Raw genomic sequence first — 17,474 nt, forward strand, 5'->3', positions numbered from 1 at the left:
CTCCCAACATGCAACTAAAACAGATTTTCATAGCTCTCATCACTGGTTTACTGTCTCATTTCAGTGCTTTTATTAGTAATACATTTTCAGTAATGAGAACTAGGACAAGAAGAATGCAGTTGGATTCTTCAGCTTGCAAATGTATCACAATAGTAATTAGAACATTTAGCACCTTCTTGTCAAGTTTAATTATGTTCATTTTAATGGGTGACAAGACCGTGTTTTTGAATCAGATCAAGCTATTCAAAGTTAAATGGCAAATTATTAAAATTAAAGATATAAAGTCTTACTTTATTTTTTGTATTATACTAGGGTAACTGCAAAAAGTTGTAGTTTCCCAACAATGAAGTTGAATGTGTAAATTAATTGTGTTTAACATTGTTAACTTTGGAGTACACTCCTGTAAGTCCCATTCACTAGGACATGAATTATGTGATTTATAATAAAGTGTGACCATTTGTTTACTGTCTATGCCTCCTTTGTTGTTTATTTCATGCAGCTTTTTCATTGATAACATACAACATTCAGTTACTTAAGAGAATTACCTATAAACACCAACAGCTTTGACACGAAGGATGTATTGTGGACACAAGTCATCACACTCACTAAATTATAGTCACATAACATACATCTGACTGCTTGCTGGAAATACATTTGGCTTTAGCATGAAAGACTCATGCTCACAGTTAGCCTTTTATCTACAAGATGACCTTTATTCTCCCTTTCACCCAATATTAACAAGTTGTTGGGTTACAATTTTTTGCTCAGACATACACTTAAAAATTCACCAAAAACACATGGGGACATTAGAAATGTGCCTGCACCCATACCCCATCAGTATGTCAATGCCTCATTTCCATCTCACTTTTAAAATAAGTGAGATCAGTATGTCCTAAATATCTCAAACTGAGTAATCTATATATGTACCTATTAAAGTAGCAAATACCAGGAAGGCAAATGTTGATATGACCTGACAAAAATCTATTAACTCAGTGGTTCCCAAACTTGTTCAGCCGCTTGTGCAGGGAAAGCCCCTGGCGGGCCGGGCCAGTTTGTGTACCTACCGCATCCGCAGGTTCGGCCCATCGCGGCTCCCAGTGGCTGCGGTTCACTGCTCCAGGCCAATGGGAGCTGCTGGAAGCAGCAGCCAGTACGTCCCTTGGCCCATGCCGCTTCCAATAGCTCCCTTTGGCCTGGAGGAGCGAACGGCGGCCACTGGGAGCCGCGATCAGCCAAACCTGCAGACGCGGCAGGTACACAAACCGGCCCGGCCCGCCAGGGGCTTTCCCTGCACAATCCGCGGAACAAGTTCGGGAACCACTGTATTAACTTATGAAAGACAGTCTTCCTGGTGCTCAATCATACACAGAAAGACTCCAGTCTTCCTCACAGGAAGCCTCTCAACCTGAAGAGTCTCAGACAAAAGTGAATGTCACCTCTTGATACATCAAAGAGGAGCTAATAGAAACAGTTGTCTGTTAGACACCACCAGATATATTCTCATAGGCCAAACCAAGCTTCTGAACTGCTCAGACCAGAAATTTCCCTCCCTCCCAGAATTCTCCAGAGATAGCTAAAAAAAAAAAAATCCCCAAACATTTAATTTCTTGCATCTTTAGAACCTGTAACCTCAATCCTATAGAACAATCTTCCCAATGAATCCAGTCAAACTGGGTAAGTTGGCTGTTTGCGATTACTATAAGCATAATGTTTAGTACCACATGGCAGTGATTGGCACTTTCACTCCAAGTAGATTATTTGGGACAGAGAAAATGTTTTCTATTAGGCCTAGAACATGAGTACCATTGAATTAGCTGGTCAGTTCTGTACTTGTAACATCTGCATGTTCCAGGATATAAAATAGATCTCCTTATTTGTGAGCTACATCACAGCACTATGCTTTTAGATACAAACAGTTCCAGCATGTGTTATGCTATTTTTTATTCAGGTAAAGAATGAAATTTTACCTAAGTAGCAGTCTGCATGCAGGCCAATATGTAGTTATTGATAAGGTATTGGATGTAGATAAAGGCTCTCAAAATGGAAGTAGCTAGCTCATTCTGCAATAGTCATATATAAATACCTAGAGTATTTCTACAGCATTCCTGGTGCATAAGGTTTTGCTAATTTCAGTGCTCTTTATAGATGCATTCTTTACAGGAGGACAGTTATTCTCTTGATGCATACTCTACCTTTCAACAACTAGGCACAGTGAAGAGATTACTCTTTCAGATTATTTTTGTGAATTTTTAATTTAACATTTTAAAATGATCTCAGAAGTGCCACTTTTCAATACACTTGTTTAATATTTTGTTCAACTTCCAGAAAGATGTTTTACATTTGGTTTGGACAGGAACAGTGTCCTGATGGAAAGCTAACATGAATTAGGGGTAGGCAACCTTTTTAGTCTTAAAAACTGGATTAAATTTTTGCTCATTAAACTATGAAGCAGGCCAATTTAATAAGAAAAAAAACAAGTAGCATTAATAGTTTTCCATTTGCAATACAACGGATTACAGTAAAATTGTTTGTTTATTTCTGTAATTTCAATGAGGAATTGCACAATATAAAGCCCAAAAGTGTCAGGTAGAAAAAACTAATTCAGGCCAAATGCAGTATGAGGTTAACCACCGCCATTTTTGGTATCAAGCTTTTCCAAGAATCAAAAAGTAATCACACATCACCTTTCAAATGCCACTGTCACGACAGTTAACTTTGATGTTCAGGATAGCCTTAAGTTACTATTTCCAGAGGCAAAAGATTAGTCTTAATCTAAACAAAAATAAAGAGCCAGTAATCAGAGGACTTGTACATCACAGTGTTTACTAACAAGATGTCTGGCTTTTGTAACAGACATTTGGGTGATATTTACATAATACTGCATGTTCACATGTAGGAAAAAGGACTTTAATTCTCTCCAGTAGATGTGAAAAAACTATAGACCTCCGAGATTGGAACTGTTTTACACATACAATGTATACATGTATCAGGTGTTTAAAAGACCATATGAAATATAATAGTCCAGTTTAGGCATGTTCTTCAGACAGCTTCTGAGCTTTAGCAATAACTTCTTCAATAGGACCAACCATGTAAAAAGCCTGTTCTGGTAGATGGTCATATTCACCTACAATGACACAATTTGAATAGGACAATTGTTGAAAGAAAGTTAAAAAGATAATTATGAAGACTGTGAGGTAGTAGATTCCCAAAGTTTACTGTGGGTTTTTTTAAAGTGCAAGTGTTTACAAGATCCAATATGTTTTCTACACTTGTAAGAGGTGTTCAGCTTGTTTCACTTTAAAAATTAGCTGTTATTTGCAACTCAAGCATTAACATTGTGGTAATGCACAGAAAGCAAACAAAAGTGAACACAGTATTTTTATGGGCCAGATTAAGTGATATGTAAACAGCACAGCAGCAAAAAGTTTCTTAAATAAATAAATTACACTGAAGTATTTTACCATTGGTTATCAAGGCCATCCTTAATATACAAAAAAGTAAGCTGTTAGAAGCCACCCAGCAACATACTTACTCCTCCACCAGATATTCACACCTACTTTTAATCATAAACACAGTACATTGCAGACTACACATCACAACCTTAATTCTGCCCCCTTTCTGCACACCCCTTTTTCCAATGGTTCTCCCCCTCTCCAACACTAGTAATTCATGTTTGGTGTTGTGAGAGGACAGTTTGGTAAAGGGGTGTTTGCAGAAGGGCAATTAAGGGGGTGATTGAAGGGTAACATCCCTAAAAGGATAGAGATAAGGTTGCAGTGCATGGTTTGCTACTTATTATAGTGGCAGTAATAGTAAGGTGTATGCCCAAGAGTGCGGGAATAGAGGGCTTTTGTGGATTTGTCTCAAGTATGCTGTTATAAAGAACCCTATCCGCTTCCAAACAAGTTTTGTGTTTTTATTTCCTAGGTTTTTTAAATGCTTAAATGGGGGTGTAAATGGGCCTGTATAGAGGTGGGAAGGCAGCTGCCGTCAGTAAAGATTTTAATCCATCAACAGGTGGAAAGGGAAACCCTTATCCTACAACAGATCTGACAGAAAAGGATAGCTCCTAGATAAGATTTTATTTGCACTCAGCCACTTCACCACCTCCCTTTCAGTCAGGCCTGCATGCATGTGGCCCCCATTAATCAGGCTTGCATAAGCTTTTAGCCATTATACATCTCATAACTATGAGCCATCATCCAACCACCTCCCAACCAAGTTCTGTATTTGACAGTTCAATGAATATTGTTCAATAACGACTAGTAGGATTGCCAAGGAAAAGTTTTCCAGCCCAGATTTCAAAGACTTCCTATTAAACTCATGAAGGGAAAAAACAAATGGACAGTATACATAGCAAATTCAAAGGGCATAAAACCCTGAATCCCTCCACCGAGTGACTGGCCATTTATGCCTTATTTTACAATACAAGCCTAAGGAATCACTAGCACTCTGTGCTAGAAAGCTGTACTACTACAACTTCCCACAACACTGATTGGCTATGTGATCACTGGTGCAAGTAGCACTTTTAGGGTCAGTAATTACTCTAGAGAAATTAGAAATAATCATCTAGGGCAGAGGTTCTCAAACTGTGGTCTGCGGACCACCAGTGGTCTGCGAGCTCCATTCAGGTGGTCTGTGGATAGTTCCCTCCAGGGTGCGTGCCTGGGCAACCGCACACAAGAGAATGAAGGGCCACCCACCTAATAAGTGGAGCTGTTCAGGTGTGGCTCCACTAATTAGGTGCCTGGACCCTGGAGAAGATGCACATGTAAGGTGAGGTGGTGGCCTGGGGGATAATAGTGGGTGGGGGGGAATTTGGGACATGCAGGGCTGCTACAGCCAGAGAGAAAGAGGCGACTTTCCCCAGCTCAAGGGCTGCCGGGGACAGACCACCCTCCTTCCCATCCCAGGCACTGCCACAGCAGGGAAGAGAGGGCACATCCATCGTATTAGAAAGGTAAGATTACGGATATTAAAATGTGAGTTGTGTGCTTTTATTTGTAAAAGAAAAAAAGGTTTAAGATTTTTTTTTTTAAATCTAGCGCTTTACAATAGTTAGGTAACGGTACAAACAACATTTGGAAAGATCATTAAGTGGTCCGCCGAGACCTGCAGCAATTTTCAAATGGTCTGTGGAAAAAAAAGTTTGAGAATCACTGATCTAGGGTAATAAATATACTTTTAAGTGGTGGGTTTGTAGGACACCTTTCCCTCTAATTTCGTTAGCAACAATATAAAGCCACATTTCAAACAGCATAGTTTAGATTTTAGAATACTGCCCAGTTCTAAGGGTTAAGAGGAAGGAGACTGGTCCTAAAGCTACTAAGAAGAACTGAACTACTGAAGTGTCCTGCCCATTCTTATCTGACAAACACTAAATCCTGCTCCCTTGTCTTCCTACCTCTCCCTGGATCATGCAGCAGGGACCAGCTTGGACTAACAAGTGGCACAGTGCCTAGAGTCACGATGAAGGCATATGCAGAGGATCAGTGAAGAGGGTACCCAGGCAATGACTCTCAGAAACAGCTTGGGGTGGTGCAAGCCGGGGCCAGGGAGGTTCAGTACTTCTGACAATGGAGTGAAAGGGGAAGAAATCTGGGAGCCAAGTTGGATTTCAATCCCTTTCTGTTTTATAAAGCTGTTCTTGAGAACTAAATGTTTAAACATTAGACTCTGCACATCATGCTCCACACTGGCATGGCTGAATCATTGCCTAGTGCTCCACCCATCCATTTCTATATCCACCTGTTCTCCCCACATCTTATACTTAGACTGTAAGCTCTTGGAGGAGGGAACCTTCTTTATGTTTGTACAGTGCTCAGCACAATAAGGCTGTGGCCCTTAGGCCCTACCCCAATACATACGTGAAACTAACACCCCTATTTTACTAAAGCAGTAATGTTTAGTGATGCATCAAGCATAAGGTGGTCTGCAGAAGTGAGAGTCAAGCATTAAAGGAAACTGATAGCCTCCAGAATACAGCTCTGAAACTGGGGGAAGTCAGCCAAGTGAAAATATATTAGTTTACCAGATAAAATGCTCTTGAATCCCTTGATTGTTTCCTTCAAAGGCACCAATTTTCCAGCATGGCCAGTGAAGACTTCAGCAACCTGGAAAGGCTGAGACAAAAACCTCTGGATTTTTCGAGCCCGGCCTACAATTAGTTTGTCTTCCTCAGACAATTCATCCATCCCCAAAATAGCAATAATATCTTGAAGGGATTTGTAATCCTAGTATGGAGAAAGAAAACAACTCAAATTAAATAATCTTGTGATACAATGTGTAGATACATGAATACTGCAACATATTCAAAAGACCAGATATCAAAGTTGAATTTCACTTAACACTCAGTTAACTCCAGTTTGAATGAAATTCATGGGGGGGAAATGTAATTAACAAGATACCTGAAGAATCTTCTGTACACCACGAGCCACATCATAATGCTCTCGGCCAACAATGTGAGGGTCCATGATACGTGAAGTAGAATCCAGAGGGTCCACTGCTGGATAGATACCCAGTTCAGCAATGGCACGGGATAATACTGTAGTAGCATCTAAATGTGCAAAAGTAGTAGCTGGAGCAGGATCAGTCAAGTCATCAGCTGGTACGTAGATAGCCTGAAATAAGCCATTTTGAAAATCAATATACAAGACCGTAGTAAAAAAAACCCAACACTTGTTAAGCCTCATAATATACCTACTATTAACTGCCACCTTCACTTTCTACTCATGAAGCTAAGCAGTGAACCCTTTACTGATGATATAAAGACACCTGTTTAATACCATACCTGTACTGATGTAATTGATCCCTTTTTAGTAGTAGTTATTCTTTCCTGCATTGTTCCCATGTCAGTAGCCAATGTTGGCTGATACCCTACTGCAGAGGGGATACGACCCAGCAGTGCAGACACCTGAAGATCAAAGAGAAGATAATGTAGCAAGTTAAAGAACTCTTGTAGTTCATTTTCTCAGATACATCAAAGGTTCTTAAACTGCGCTGTTTAAAGTGTTAGTAAGCATATGGGGCACAATGCTAAGTGGAGTGGGAAGACTGTCAACAGTGATCAGGTCTGCTCTAAGCCTTTACACTCAGCCACCAAATGGAAAGAGTGGAGACAATCAAGATGGTACCCCATTTCATTCTTCTAGTCTTCTTGTCTCAGCAAGAAGGAAAGTTGGAACTGTCTTCTTTCACTTCAGCAGTCAGGTTTATTGTTCCTTGGCTACAGATGACAATCCAGGAGCACAGTGTGCATTCACAAGGGCAGAGCAGGAAAGAGGAAGTAGGGAGAGAGAGGGTATGATCAAAAGTTAGTGAATTTTGGAGGCACAAGAGCCAGAGAGATATTATAGAGGATTAGGGGAAGGCAGAAGAGAACTATGTGCCCACAAAGAAAATAAAAGAAAGATAGCAAGAGTGACATAAGGATACATCTCCTTTTCTTTACACTTCCTTCAAACACGCAAAGGGCCAACCATTCTGGGCATTAGACACCGACATCCCTACCCCTTAGCAGGGTTGTTGCAATTTTCCCTAACCTGAGGAGATCCACTTAAAAAAAAAAAAAAAAAAAAAAAAACACCACACCCAAGAACCCCCAAGGTTTACGAGAAACATACTACATACAATACGTGATTCACTTTATGAGCATATTTATTCTGTGAACAGAAAGGCATAGGTAGTGCCAAATTAAAAGCTTGTAGTCCAGCATGCAGAATAAAGAGTGTGCATCGTACTGTTACACTTACAATGCTTTTGTATCTACTTTTAGATATATACTTGACTTATTTGGCTAATTTTCCTATGTCACTCAAGTAGTTTTAATAGAGCTTGAAAGTGAGACCCAGTAAAACCGCTGGAGCTTCTACACCTCCCAATAAAAAATCAGACCAGTTAAGGAAGGATACAACCCACCTGCAGTAGAACTAGGGCCTTCAGAAGCAGAGGCTTGCTCCATGGGCACCATTTCATTTCTTGTCTACCCAGGAGCAACAAGATCACCAAACTGCATACACCTTTCACTACTCCAGCCATTAAGCATTGCCACAATGGGACCAGCTGAGTGCCTATGTTGAGTAGAGGATCTATTCCTTCTTCAGTTTCTCCCCTACCAAACACAACACCCTCCCCTCCAGCAGTTCACCCAGTCATACATTGAACTGGAGCCAGAGCAATGGTGCTGTCAGGGCAGCCTATAATTGCCCCACCTCCAGAAGCCATGCTACTCACCAGCACTAAGCCATGTTTTGTTCTTCCCATTTTGGGTTCTAACAGAAATTTGTCACCACTTTGCCACCCCTTCTCCACCCCACCCCCCCTTACTCAGACCCTCAATTGCTCTCTTAATTGCTTCTATAATGTGTCCTCCATGCTTTTCAGCAAGGTCTTATTACTAGCAAACCAAAAATACAAATGTTGCAGCTTCCAAGAAGAAAAGCTTCTAGAAAAAAACTGAACTCAAAAGAAAAAAAAAAAAACAACTTAGGTTGAGGGGGTTTTGTATTATTTTAAGTTAATAAAGGTAAACCCTGGGAAGTGAAGGTTGGGCATGTTTAGGTCTTTATTCTGTTTAAGTCAAGGTAAGAACTACACCAGCTTACAGTTACTCTGTGGATATTGCTACGCCCACTCTAAAGTTGGCTTGGGACTAGATCCTATGCTTCTGAAGAGCAATTTAATTGTTTGACTTTGGAATATACCAAGTGGCCCACACCTGAAGGAAATCATAAGGAGGATACACCTAAAGGCTTTATTCTTCCCCTTGAAAATTTTAGGGTTTTGTACATAATTAAGAAGATATCTAGGCCACTTTTTCCCCAAGACTTCACTGGCATATACAAATATCCAGAGTTCCCGCCTCTCAAGCAAGAGACTGAATTTTTGCTTAAAATTGGTGTTTGATAGGTTTTCATAATTCTTTTTTGGGGCAAGGGGTACAATAAGAGGTTCAAGTTTCAGAGCTCTAAGAGTAGTTTTAAGATTCTCAGGTAGAGTATTGTAATGGAACTTTTTATTATGAGTACTAACCTCTGAACCAGCCTGGGTAAATCTGAAAATATTGTCTATAAATAAAAGTACATCCTGTCCTTCTTGATCACGGAAATATTCAGCAACTGTCAAACCAGTCAGGGCTACTCTGGCACGGGCACCTGGAGGCTCATTCATTTGACCATACACAAGTGAAACCTGGAATTCAATTACAGAAATAAAGTTAGGCTACTACATTTTCTACAGATAAATCTCATTATATAGTGTTGATTATTATATTCAACACCCACATGCCTTGGACCAATTGTGGAGGCAAAGTCCAAGGACCAGATGACAATGACATGTGTTTTGTTACTAAAAAAAAAAAAAAAAAAATTACACAAGACCTTTATTAATGTAAGTATTTTTTCCCTAAAAGCATGAACACTAAATGAAGCTTTACAGACTGAACTTTCACCCTGATCTAATAAGTTAGTACACCACTAAAGCAGCAAGGGTGATTGATTGAAGGTCCACTATTAGAATCTGCAGACCTTCCTAACTGGAAGAACATGAAAATTAGCATGTATATACAAGTCAAATTACCACATCTCACATACAAAAAGTGTTTTTTTCTTGGAAAAATTGTATTAAAATAGTATGTTGCCAAACAATCCACTGTAATGTACAACAAACAATGGCGTGTGTGTTTTGTTTTGCTTTGATACTCACACCCTTTGAAAGTTACCTTGGAAGTGGCATCCTTCAGGTTGATGACACCAGATTCAATCATTTCATTATACAAGTCATTACCCTCTCGTGTATGCTCTCCTACACCAGCGAAGACAGAGTAGCCACCATGGGCTTTAGCAACATTGTTAATAAGTTCCATAATTAGTACAGTTTTTCCTACACCAGCACCACCAAAGAGCCCTGAAACAACAATTTTTGTCAATACAGTTGAGTTTTCAGTTTGAGATCACGGTCAATGAATGTGATTACATCCAGCTACAATACTTCACTATTATCCCTCAAAATGCCTGTTACCAGTGTAGGAATATTAAGCTAACTCTAGAACAAAACAAACCAATCTAAAATTTGCTGCTGTTAGCAGCATCCATTTTCAACAGCAAGTTTGTTTAATCTTCCTCACTAGAACACTTTCTAGTAAGCACACAGATTTAGGAAACTGAATAAGACTAAAATTTTAAAGTTTATATAAAGCAAACTTGCAACTGCACACTTTAAGTCTTCCTCAAATTGAAGTACAGAATGTTTTATGTACAGTACTTGTTGCAAAAATTTACAGTATATCTATTTGCTTCAGAAGAAAAACTTACCAATTTTACCTCCTTTGGCATATGGAGCCAATAAATCTACAACCTTAATACCAGTCACAAGGATTTCTTGCTCAACGCTCATATCATGGAATTCAGGAGCTTCAGCATGAATAGATGCAAACCTGTAAAGAAGATCTTTAACTATTTTACATATTTTTGTCTTTACTATCAAAGTTTCAAGAAAAATTTGTTTTTAGAGATACTGAATAAGGTGGTTATATTAGTGGTCCCTAGCCAGAAATCAAGTTTACATCTAGGTAAAGTTTAGAAGACATGCCATCAGTTAAAATTATAAATTAGAAGTGTGTAATTCAAAAACAGTACTGGATATACCAATTATGACACAGAGACCCCTTGGCAAAGGATCCCGTTCTTTGCAAACAGCTTACTCCAGAATTGACAAATTCACTAAATCAAACACACATCTTGCAGGTTATTTATCCATAAAGAGTAATATATCTAAGAAAGCTCATAATCTGTCAAGATTCATAATTGTTGTGAGAGGTATGAACAGGTAATATGAAGGAATAATGTATTTATACTGAAAGTATGCTTTATAGACTTGAAGTAGAAATTAGTCACCAGGAGATAATGTGTCTTGGTGATGGCCCATTCAGGCAAGGAGAATTTGCCATGCATTGCATCACTTGCTAAAGAGGGCAGCAAGATTCAACTGTTCAACCTTGCGCAATACTAAGGTTTTCAATGGAAAACCATCAGAAGCAATGACAAAAATCAAAACAACGTCAAGGTACAAAAGAAAACTTGATAGACAGGGTAAATCCCTATCTTGTAAATAGAAAAGGCAATACAACACAGATGCCAGAAAAGGACTACCACCATTCACTAAAGAAACCCTTTGTGGAGCAGGGGGGTTTTCCATGAACATTTGGATCCTGGTTCTTGTGAAGCCAGCCCTCTGCAATAGACTGAACTTTGGAGTTGGGGGGAAAATCTATGTTATAACATAGGAAAAGTAACTACTGGTATTGATAAGCATAGGCCTAGGCTCATGTTTTATGATTTTGTTTTGCATTGCAGCCATCTGTTTCTGCTACACACTCTTGTATCTAGAGAAATCTTTACTCTGTCTTAAAAAAAAACACCACTGATTTTATTTTATCCTAAGTGCTGTGTGGTTTACAGTAAAACTGGTAAACTGGGTTGGGTGCAAAGGATCTGGAATTTTTGTGAGTAGCCAATGTCCCAAGCTGGATATCACAAGGAAATGATTCAAAGGAACTCAGGGATTTGGGGTGCACCTAGGGTTAATCTGCAAGGCAAATTTAAGGCTGGCATAGCCCAGAGGGGAGTGCATGAGCAGATGAAAGGCTGGTGGAGTCAAGGAGACAACACCCAGCTACCACAAGACAGGACTCCCTCTCACTGGAGACAGGGGGGTAAAACAAGGTGATTCACAGTCCTGGGTTCCTCGAGAACCATCACAGCAATATATTGACCTTTTAAGATACTTCTGAAAAGTCCACTGTTCTGGTCTCAGAAAAATGATACTGTTTACTAATACTCTGATGGGTTTTTGCATTAACCATTCACAAGGAGGTCATGCCAGTTTTGCGAACACTGCAGGACATAATCTCAAATGATCTCAGTTTAAGTTCTGATTTATCACAATTAAAATTCCCTTCCTCATCTTTACTGGGCATATGCTGCTTCACCTTTGCAGTTGCAAAGGACATTGCCTGCAGCACAACCAGTGTGATTAGGAAAGCTGGTGCAGTCTTTTATTAGCTGCAGAACCCAGCTCCCCACATGCAGCCGAGCCTGTTGATCCTCCATTGCATAGATCCACTAGCCATTCTCCCCATGCATGAAGGAAACAACTACAGGAGGCATGGAGACAGACTGGCCATTGCTGCTGCCACCCCTGCATCCTGGGCCCATGAGGGAGGGGAAATCCCTTCTCCTACTCCAGTTATTGGGGAATTCCCCAGCCTTAAGTGGAGTTACTTGAGCTGTAGACTGTGCTCTAAATTCTGTCCCCAGTAAGTGTTGAAGGAAGCGCAGCTACAACAAGTTTCCATGTTTATTTTCTGTTTGCTTGGGAGTGACAGAAAGATGATCTTCCCCTCCACACTCAAGCTGGCAAATACCTGTAATATTTGGGGGGCCTCACAGGGGGGTTACAAGTTCAATTTCTTTTGTTGGCAGGATACTGGACTTTGCTTGTAGTACTCAATTTACTACTATTTAGTACCGTAGACTAGTATTTCTTCAATTGTTTGGGTAATTATTAATGCAGTATCTTATAGTTAAATATAATTTTCTCAACATCCCTGTGAGATGAAGGAATATCATCCCCATTTTACAGATGGAAACTGAGGTACAGAGAGATGAAAGTCAGAAGGGTCCACTAACTTTGGGTGTCTAATTTGAAACATATAGGACCCAATTTTTCCAGAGCACTTAGCATTATATAGCACTTATGTTCAAGGCACAGTTCCCTTGATTTTAAATTCAACTGAGTGTGCTCACCACTTCTGCAAGTCAGACCTCAAGATCCAATGTCAGGCACACAGAAAATAAAGAACTAGTGACCATTTGTGAAAAGATTTATTTAAATTGCTTGACTAGTATCACACAGGAACTCTGTGGCAGAGGTAGGGATAGAATCCAAATCTCCAGGGCAGCATTAAACTGCCTTAGCCATCAGATCATCCTTTCCTCTCTCTCACTGCACACTTCTGCAACAACTGAAGCAGGACATCCTGCAGACTGGTCTCTCACTACACAACTTTGATTCATCCCCTGAGTAGGTCCACCTGTACAATGAATGAGGCAGGGGGTCTGTGGAAAAAAATAGTACGGTAGAACCTCAGAGTTACAAAAAACCTCCATTCCCAAGGTGTTCATAACTCTAATGTTCATAACTCTGAACAAAACATTATGGTTGCTCTTTCAAAACTTAACTGAACCTTTGACTTAATACAGCTTTGAAACTTTACTCTGCAGAAGAAAAATGCTGCTTTCCCTTTATGTTTTTTGGTAGTTTACATTTAACACAGTACTGTACTGTACTTGCTTTTTTTCGGTCTCTGCTGCTGCCTGATTGCATACCTCTGGTTCCAAATGAGGTGTGCGGTTGACTGGTCAGTTTGTAACTCTGACGTTCTACTGTATGTGGTGATGTAACTAAAGACTATCATAACGCATCTGTACAAGGACATGTGCAAAGATAACCGTACTTCTAGCATTTCCCAACTTTTGAGTCCTTACCTTGCAATTTTCATAATGTTAATTTGATGTAGTAGGTTTTTTTTTTTTAATTTAATATCAGTATAGCTTATTCTCCTTCCCATACAGAACTGGTAAACTGCATCCACACTAGGGAGGTCGAACTGCATTAACTATACTGGTATAATAAATGTGGTACAACTTTTACGTTTAGACAAGCCTTTAGATTCATGCACCCTCACTACTTCTTTAATGGGTACCTTCAGAACAATATACTAGTAACAGCAATTTCTTCTCTAAATCAACTAAGTTTAAAAATACTCACTGTTTCGTTGCAATAGGCCCTCTTTCATCAATTGGCTCACCAATTACATTCATGATCCTTCCCAGTGTTTCTGGCCCAACTGGAATTTTTATGGGCGCACCTGTGTCCAGAACTCTCTGTCCGCGGGTTAAGCCTTCAGTGCCATCCATGGCAATTGTTCGAACAGTACTTCCACCTACGTGTATAAAATCTAAGTTTGCTCTTCGAGCAGAGAAAGTTCACCTTATTGCAGGAGAGCTTCAGAACTTTTAAAGTAGTTACATTTAGAGGTTTCAGAACTGACAGTCAAGTTATGTGGTACAACTGGACACTTCCTCATGCTTCAGCCAACTGAGGTAAAACTTAGTTTTTCTGACTTCAGGTTGGCTTGCCAAAAATCAATTATAAGACTCCTACATTGGCAAATCAAGTTTAAATAGAAGCTCCATAGAACATCTTATGTAGAGTACTGTTTTAAAATATTACTATAACTTAACTACATAGTATTGATTATATTCATACTGCACTATCCAGAGTTACAGAGTATTCTAAGCTTGTTTTAGAGATTGATTTATTTTTTAAATACACAATGAACGTAAGATTTTTTTTCCCCCTGCAATGATAGTTAATTATTTGCAGAACTCACTGCTCACCACATATTGTGCTCCAGAATCTTAACTTATATTTTGAATTACATTAAATGTCTAGCTAGCCCTTATGGTTGTCAAGTTAAGACTGAAAACATGAACTCAGTGTAAACTGTTGAAATCTTATCCTAAATTTGCAGATAACATGAAACAGTGTTAGGGAGAGCTGTCTTGCCCAACCATGTCAATCACAGACCAAGAGACCATAGGCAGCAAGTTATATCAGCCAGTGGTACCCATGCTCCACCAACGTTCAGAGCACAGGTTCCCAGCTCCACCAAGGTTCGGGCCCTGCCTGCCACCCCCACAGACCTCCCCCGGAGCGTCACTGCACCCTGGGCAGTGGCTGGCTGCCACTCCCTGTGCTGCATTCCCTCACCGGCCGCTGGCTGGTTCCTTTCACACTGTTCCCACCAGCACCGCTCCACTGCTCAGACTACAAGGGAGTGAGGCGGGCTGAGGTGGCTGCTGCTGCAGTCTGCAGAGGAAGGATGCACACCTGATGTGATGGCAGCCATCCCTCTGGGGCCATGACCCTTCACCAGTCAGGCCAGGAGGCGACGGGGCGCATCCTCCTCCCCCCAGCGCTGGGCAGCACGCACACAGTGCTGCAGGGGGCCAGCAGAGAGGGGCCCTAGGAGCACATGCAGTGTGGTGCGGAGTGAGTGTGCTGCCAGCAGCAGGCCAACCGATGGCAATTCTGGGCCCCAGGGCAGATCAATGGGCCTCCTGCCCCCCTCCCTCAGCTGGGATCACAAGCCCCCCCACCTGTAGAAGCCCCAAGAGTCCCCCTCAGCCCCCTCCCCTGCCAGAGGAGCCCCGGGCCGGCCACAGCCCCATCCCACACCTGCCCGGAGGAGCCCCAAAGCAGCTGTGCCGACCCAACCTGCTCTGGATGAAAGCCACAGCGCCTCTTGATTCAAAGACACTTTTGATATGCCCCATGCAGGTTCCAGGGTGGCTGAGGCAACAGTATTTGCTACTCTGCTGCCTCAGCCGCCCTGGAACCTGCATGGGACATATCAAAAGCATCTTTGAATCAACAGATGCTTTTCCCCATAGCAGGCAGAGCTACTGTGGCAGCGGCTAGGGCCCCCAGGCCCTTTTAAATTGCCCAGGCCCCTAGGCAATTGCCCCCTTTACACCCACCCCCGCTCGGCAGGCCTGGCCGATGTGGAAAGGGCTGGGAGGAGTCCTCCTCTGGCCCCAGCCCCGGGCAGCCTGCCTGCACCCCACTCATCCCCAGCCCCACCCCAGAGCCCACTCCCCCAGCCATAGCCCTCACCCCCCTCCGCAACCTAACTCTCTGCCCCAGCCCTGAGCCCTCTCCTGCACCCCTCACCCCCAGCCCCACCCCAGAGCCCTCATCCCCCCATCCCACATTGTGCAATATAGGGAAACTGTTAAACGCTTACTGTTTCCAGTCCATTATTTATATATTTATTTTTAAATATATATATCGGCTTATAAGGCAGGTGTCAGGGGGTGAGACTTGGACCCACTCTGGGCACCACCAAAAATTATACAAACCTGGCACCCATGCAAAAGACTCTGTAATTCTGTGGCATCTTGGGGAAGTAGTAGATGCAATGAATTCACGTTATTTGCAGCGAGGTGCCTGATACCGTTTCCTCTCTCCTTCTCCAGCTTTCCCCACAAGAGGGCGTTAGCTGGATTACAGTGTACAATCCCTGCAGCATTCCTTGGACCTGGAAAGCATGGGTTCACTGAGCCAGAACTGGAGCCCAGCTTGCTGCCAGGGAGTATGGGGGAGCTAGAGTGTAGGCTGGGCAGCTGAGATGTCTGAAAAACAATGTACCAGTGAGGAGCTGACACCTCCCAAATTCCTCCCTTTCCTGGCACACAAGAGGATGGGAAGAATAGGAGATTCTGAGACAAACATCCAGAACAACATTACAGAAACAGAATCTCAGAGCTGGGCTACCTGGAGCATATAGAAATAAAATCCTCAGAAATAGATACTGGTGTCTATTTTCAGAGAGGACAGGAAAAGAAATTAAGGATATTTCATGGAGATTAATTACATTAACTATGTAGCAGAATATAGGAGTACTTGCAGCAGAGTTCAGTCCCTTTTTGCCAAGCTAAGCGAGGTCTTACACTCAACTTTATAGCATCTGTCTGTCATGTGGTAACTTTAGAACACCACATCCAATCAATTCCAAAATTTCAGGGAATGTTCTAGGCATAAATGGGCAAAAACCTATTTATTTTGGTGAAAAATCAGAAAACCTGAAGGCCCCAGGGAGCCCCTTGAATCTAGTTTGAAACTCCTGGGTCTGCTACCACCTCTGCAGTTGCCTACAGATCAAAACTGGTTGATGGCAGCCATTAACACCTCCCCACACAATACCTCCTCCCCCCATCCCTCCCCCTGAATATCACCTCTCTCCATGGTTCCAAAACAGAGTTCCTGGCATAGGGGACAAACTGTATGAAAAGGACAGTGCCCCGACACTTAGGCCTTGGCTACACTGGCAATTCACAGCGCTGCACTTGCTGCGCTCAGGGGTGTGAAAAAACACACCCCGAGAGCAGCGCTGTAAAGCGCCAATGTAATCAGCGCCTGCAGCACTGCACACTCCCTCACAGCGCTGCAAGCTACTCCCCTCGGAGAGGTGGAGTACTTGCAGCGCTGCGAGAGAGCTCTCGCAGCGCTGGCGGCGCGACTACACTTGCGCTTCACAGCGCTGCCGCGGCTGTGAATCCGCGAGCGTAGCCAAGGCCAGAGAAAGAGAATGGAGCCTCTAGTACTGGGAAAGGGACATGAAAGAGAGCACACAGAACCCCTGACACGGTGGGGAAGGGACAGTTGCAATGAGTCCCAGAAATATAGGAAGATGGAAGGGTGGCACACAGGAAGCTTTTTGGGGAGAATAAAGAGATGCAAGGAGCTTAGCCTACAGAAGAAACCAAGCATGTAACCCTCTAGTACAGGGGTGGGGAAACTTTTTGGCCTGAGGGGCACATCTCTGTGGGGAAACTGTATGCAGGGCCATG

The 17,474-nt window shown here is 42.0% G+C and overlaps 1 protein-coding gene across 3 annotated transcripts in view; it reads right to left on the bottom strand.

Moving 5' to 3' along the window:
• Nucleotides 1–17,474, bottom strand: part of LOC101942896 (ATP synthase subunit beta, mitochondrial-like) — a 38,781-nt gene that overhangs the window by 17,716 nt on the left and 3,591 nt on the right. For 2 of the 3 annotated variants that reach the window (XM_065561809.1, XM_065561807.1), the window contains exons 3-9: nucleotides 13,828–14,002; nucleotides 10,311–10,432; nucleotides 9,719–9,903; nucleotides 9,031–9,189; nucleotides 6,791–6,913; nucleotides 6,408–6,620; nucleotides 6,032–6,233 (exon numbers count right to left, since the gene is read on the bottom strand). In XM_065561809.1, coding sequence (XP_065417881.1) covers nucleotides 6,032–6,233; nucleotides 6,408–6,620; nucleotides 6,791–6,913; nucleotides 9,031–9,189; nucleotides 9,719–9,903; nucleotides 10,311–10,432; nucleotides 13,828–14,002 — 1,179 coding nt within the window. Of the gene's footprint in view, nucleotides 1–2,804; nucleotides 3,125–6,031; nucleotides 6,234–6,407; nucleotides 6,621–6,790; nucleotides 6,914–9,030; nucleotides 9,190–9,718; nucleotides 9,904–10,310; nucleotides 10,433–13,827; nucleotides 14,003–17,474 lie in introns of those variants that run through there. The other variant, XM_024114838.3, reaches the window with a different exon arrangement.

The sequence above is a fragment of the Chrysemys picta genome, chromosome 11, assembly GCF_011386835.1.
Source record: "Chrysemys picta bellii isolate R12L10 chromosome 11, ASM1138683v2, whole genome shotgun sequence".
NCBI classification, from domain to species: domain Eukaryota; kingdom Metazoa; phylum Chordata; order Testudines; family Emydidae; genus Chrysemys; species Chrysemys picta.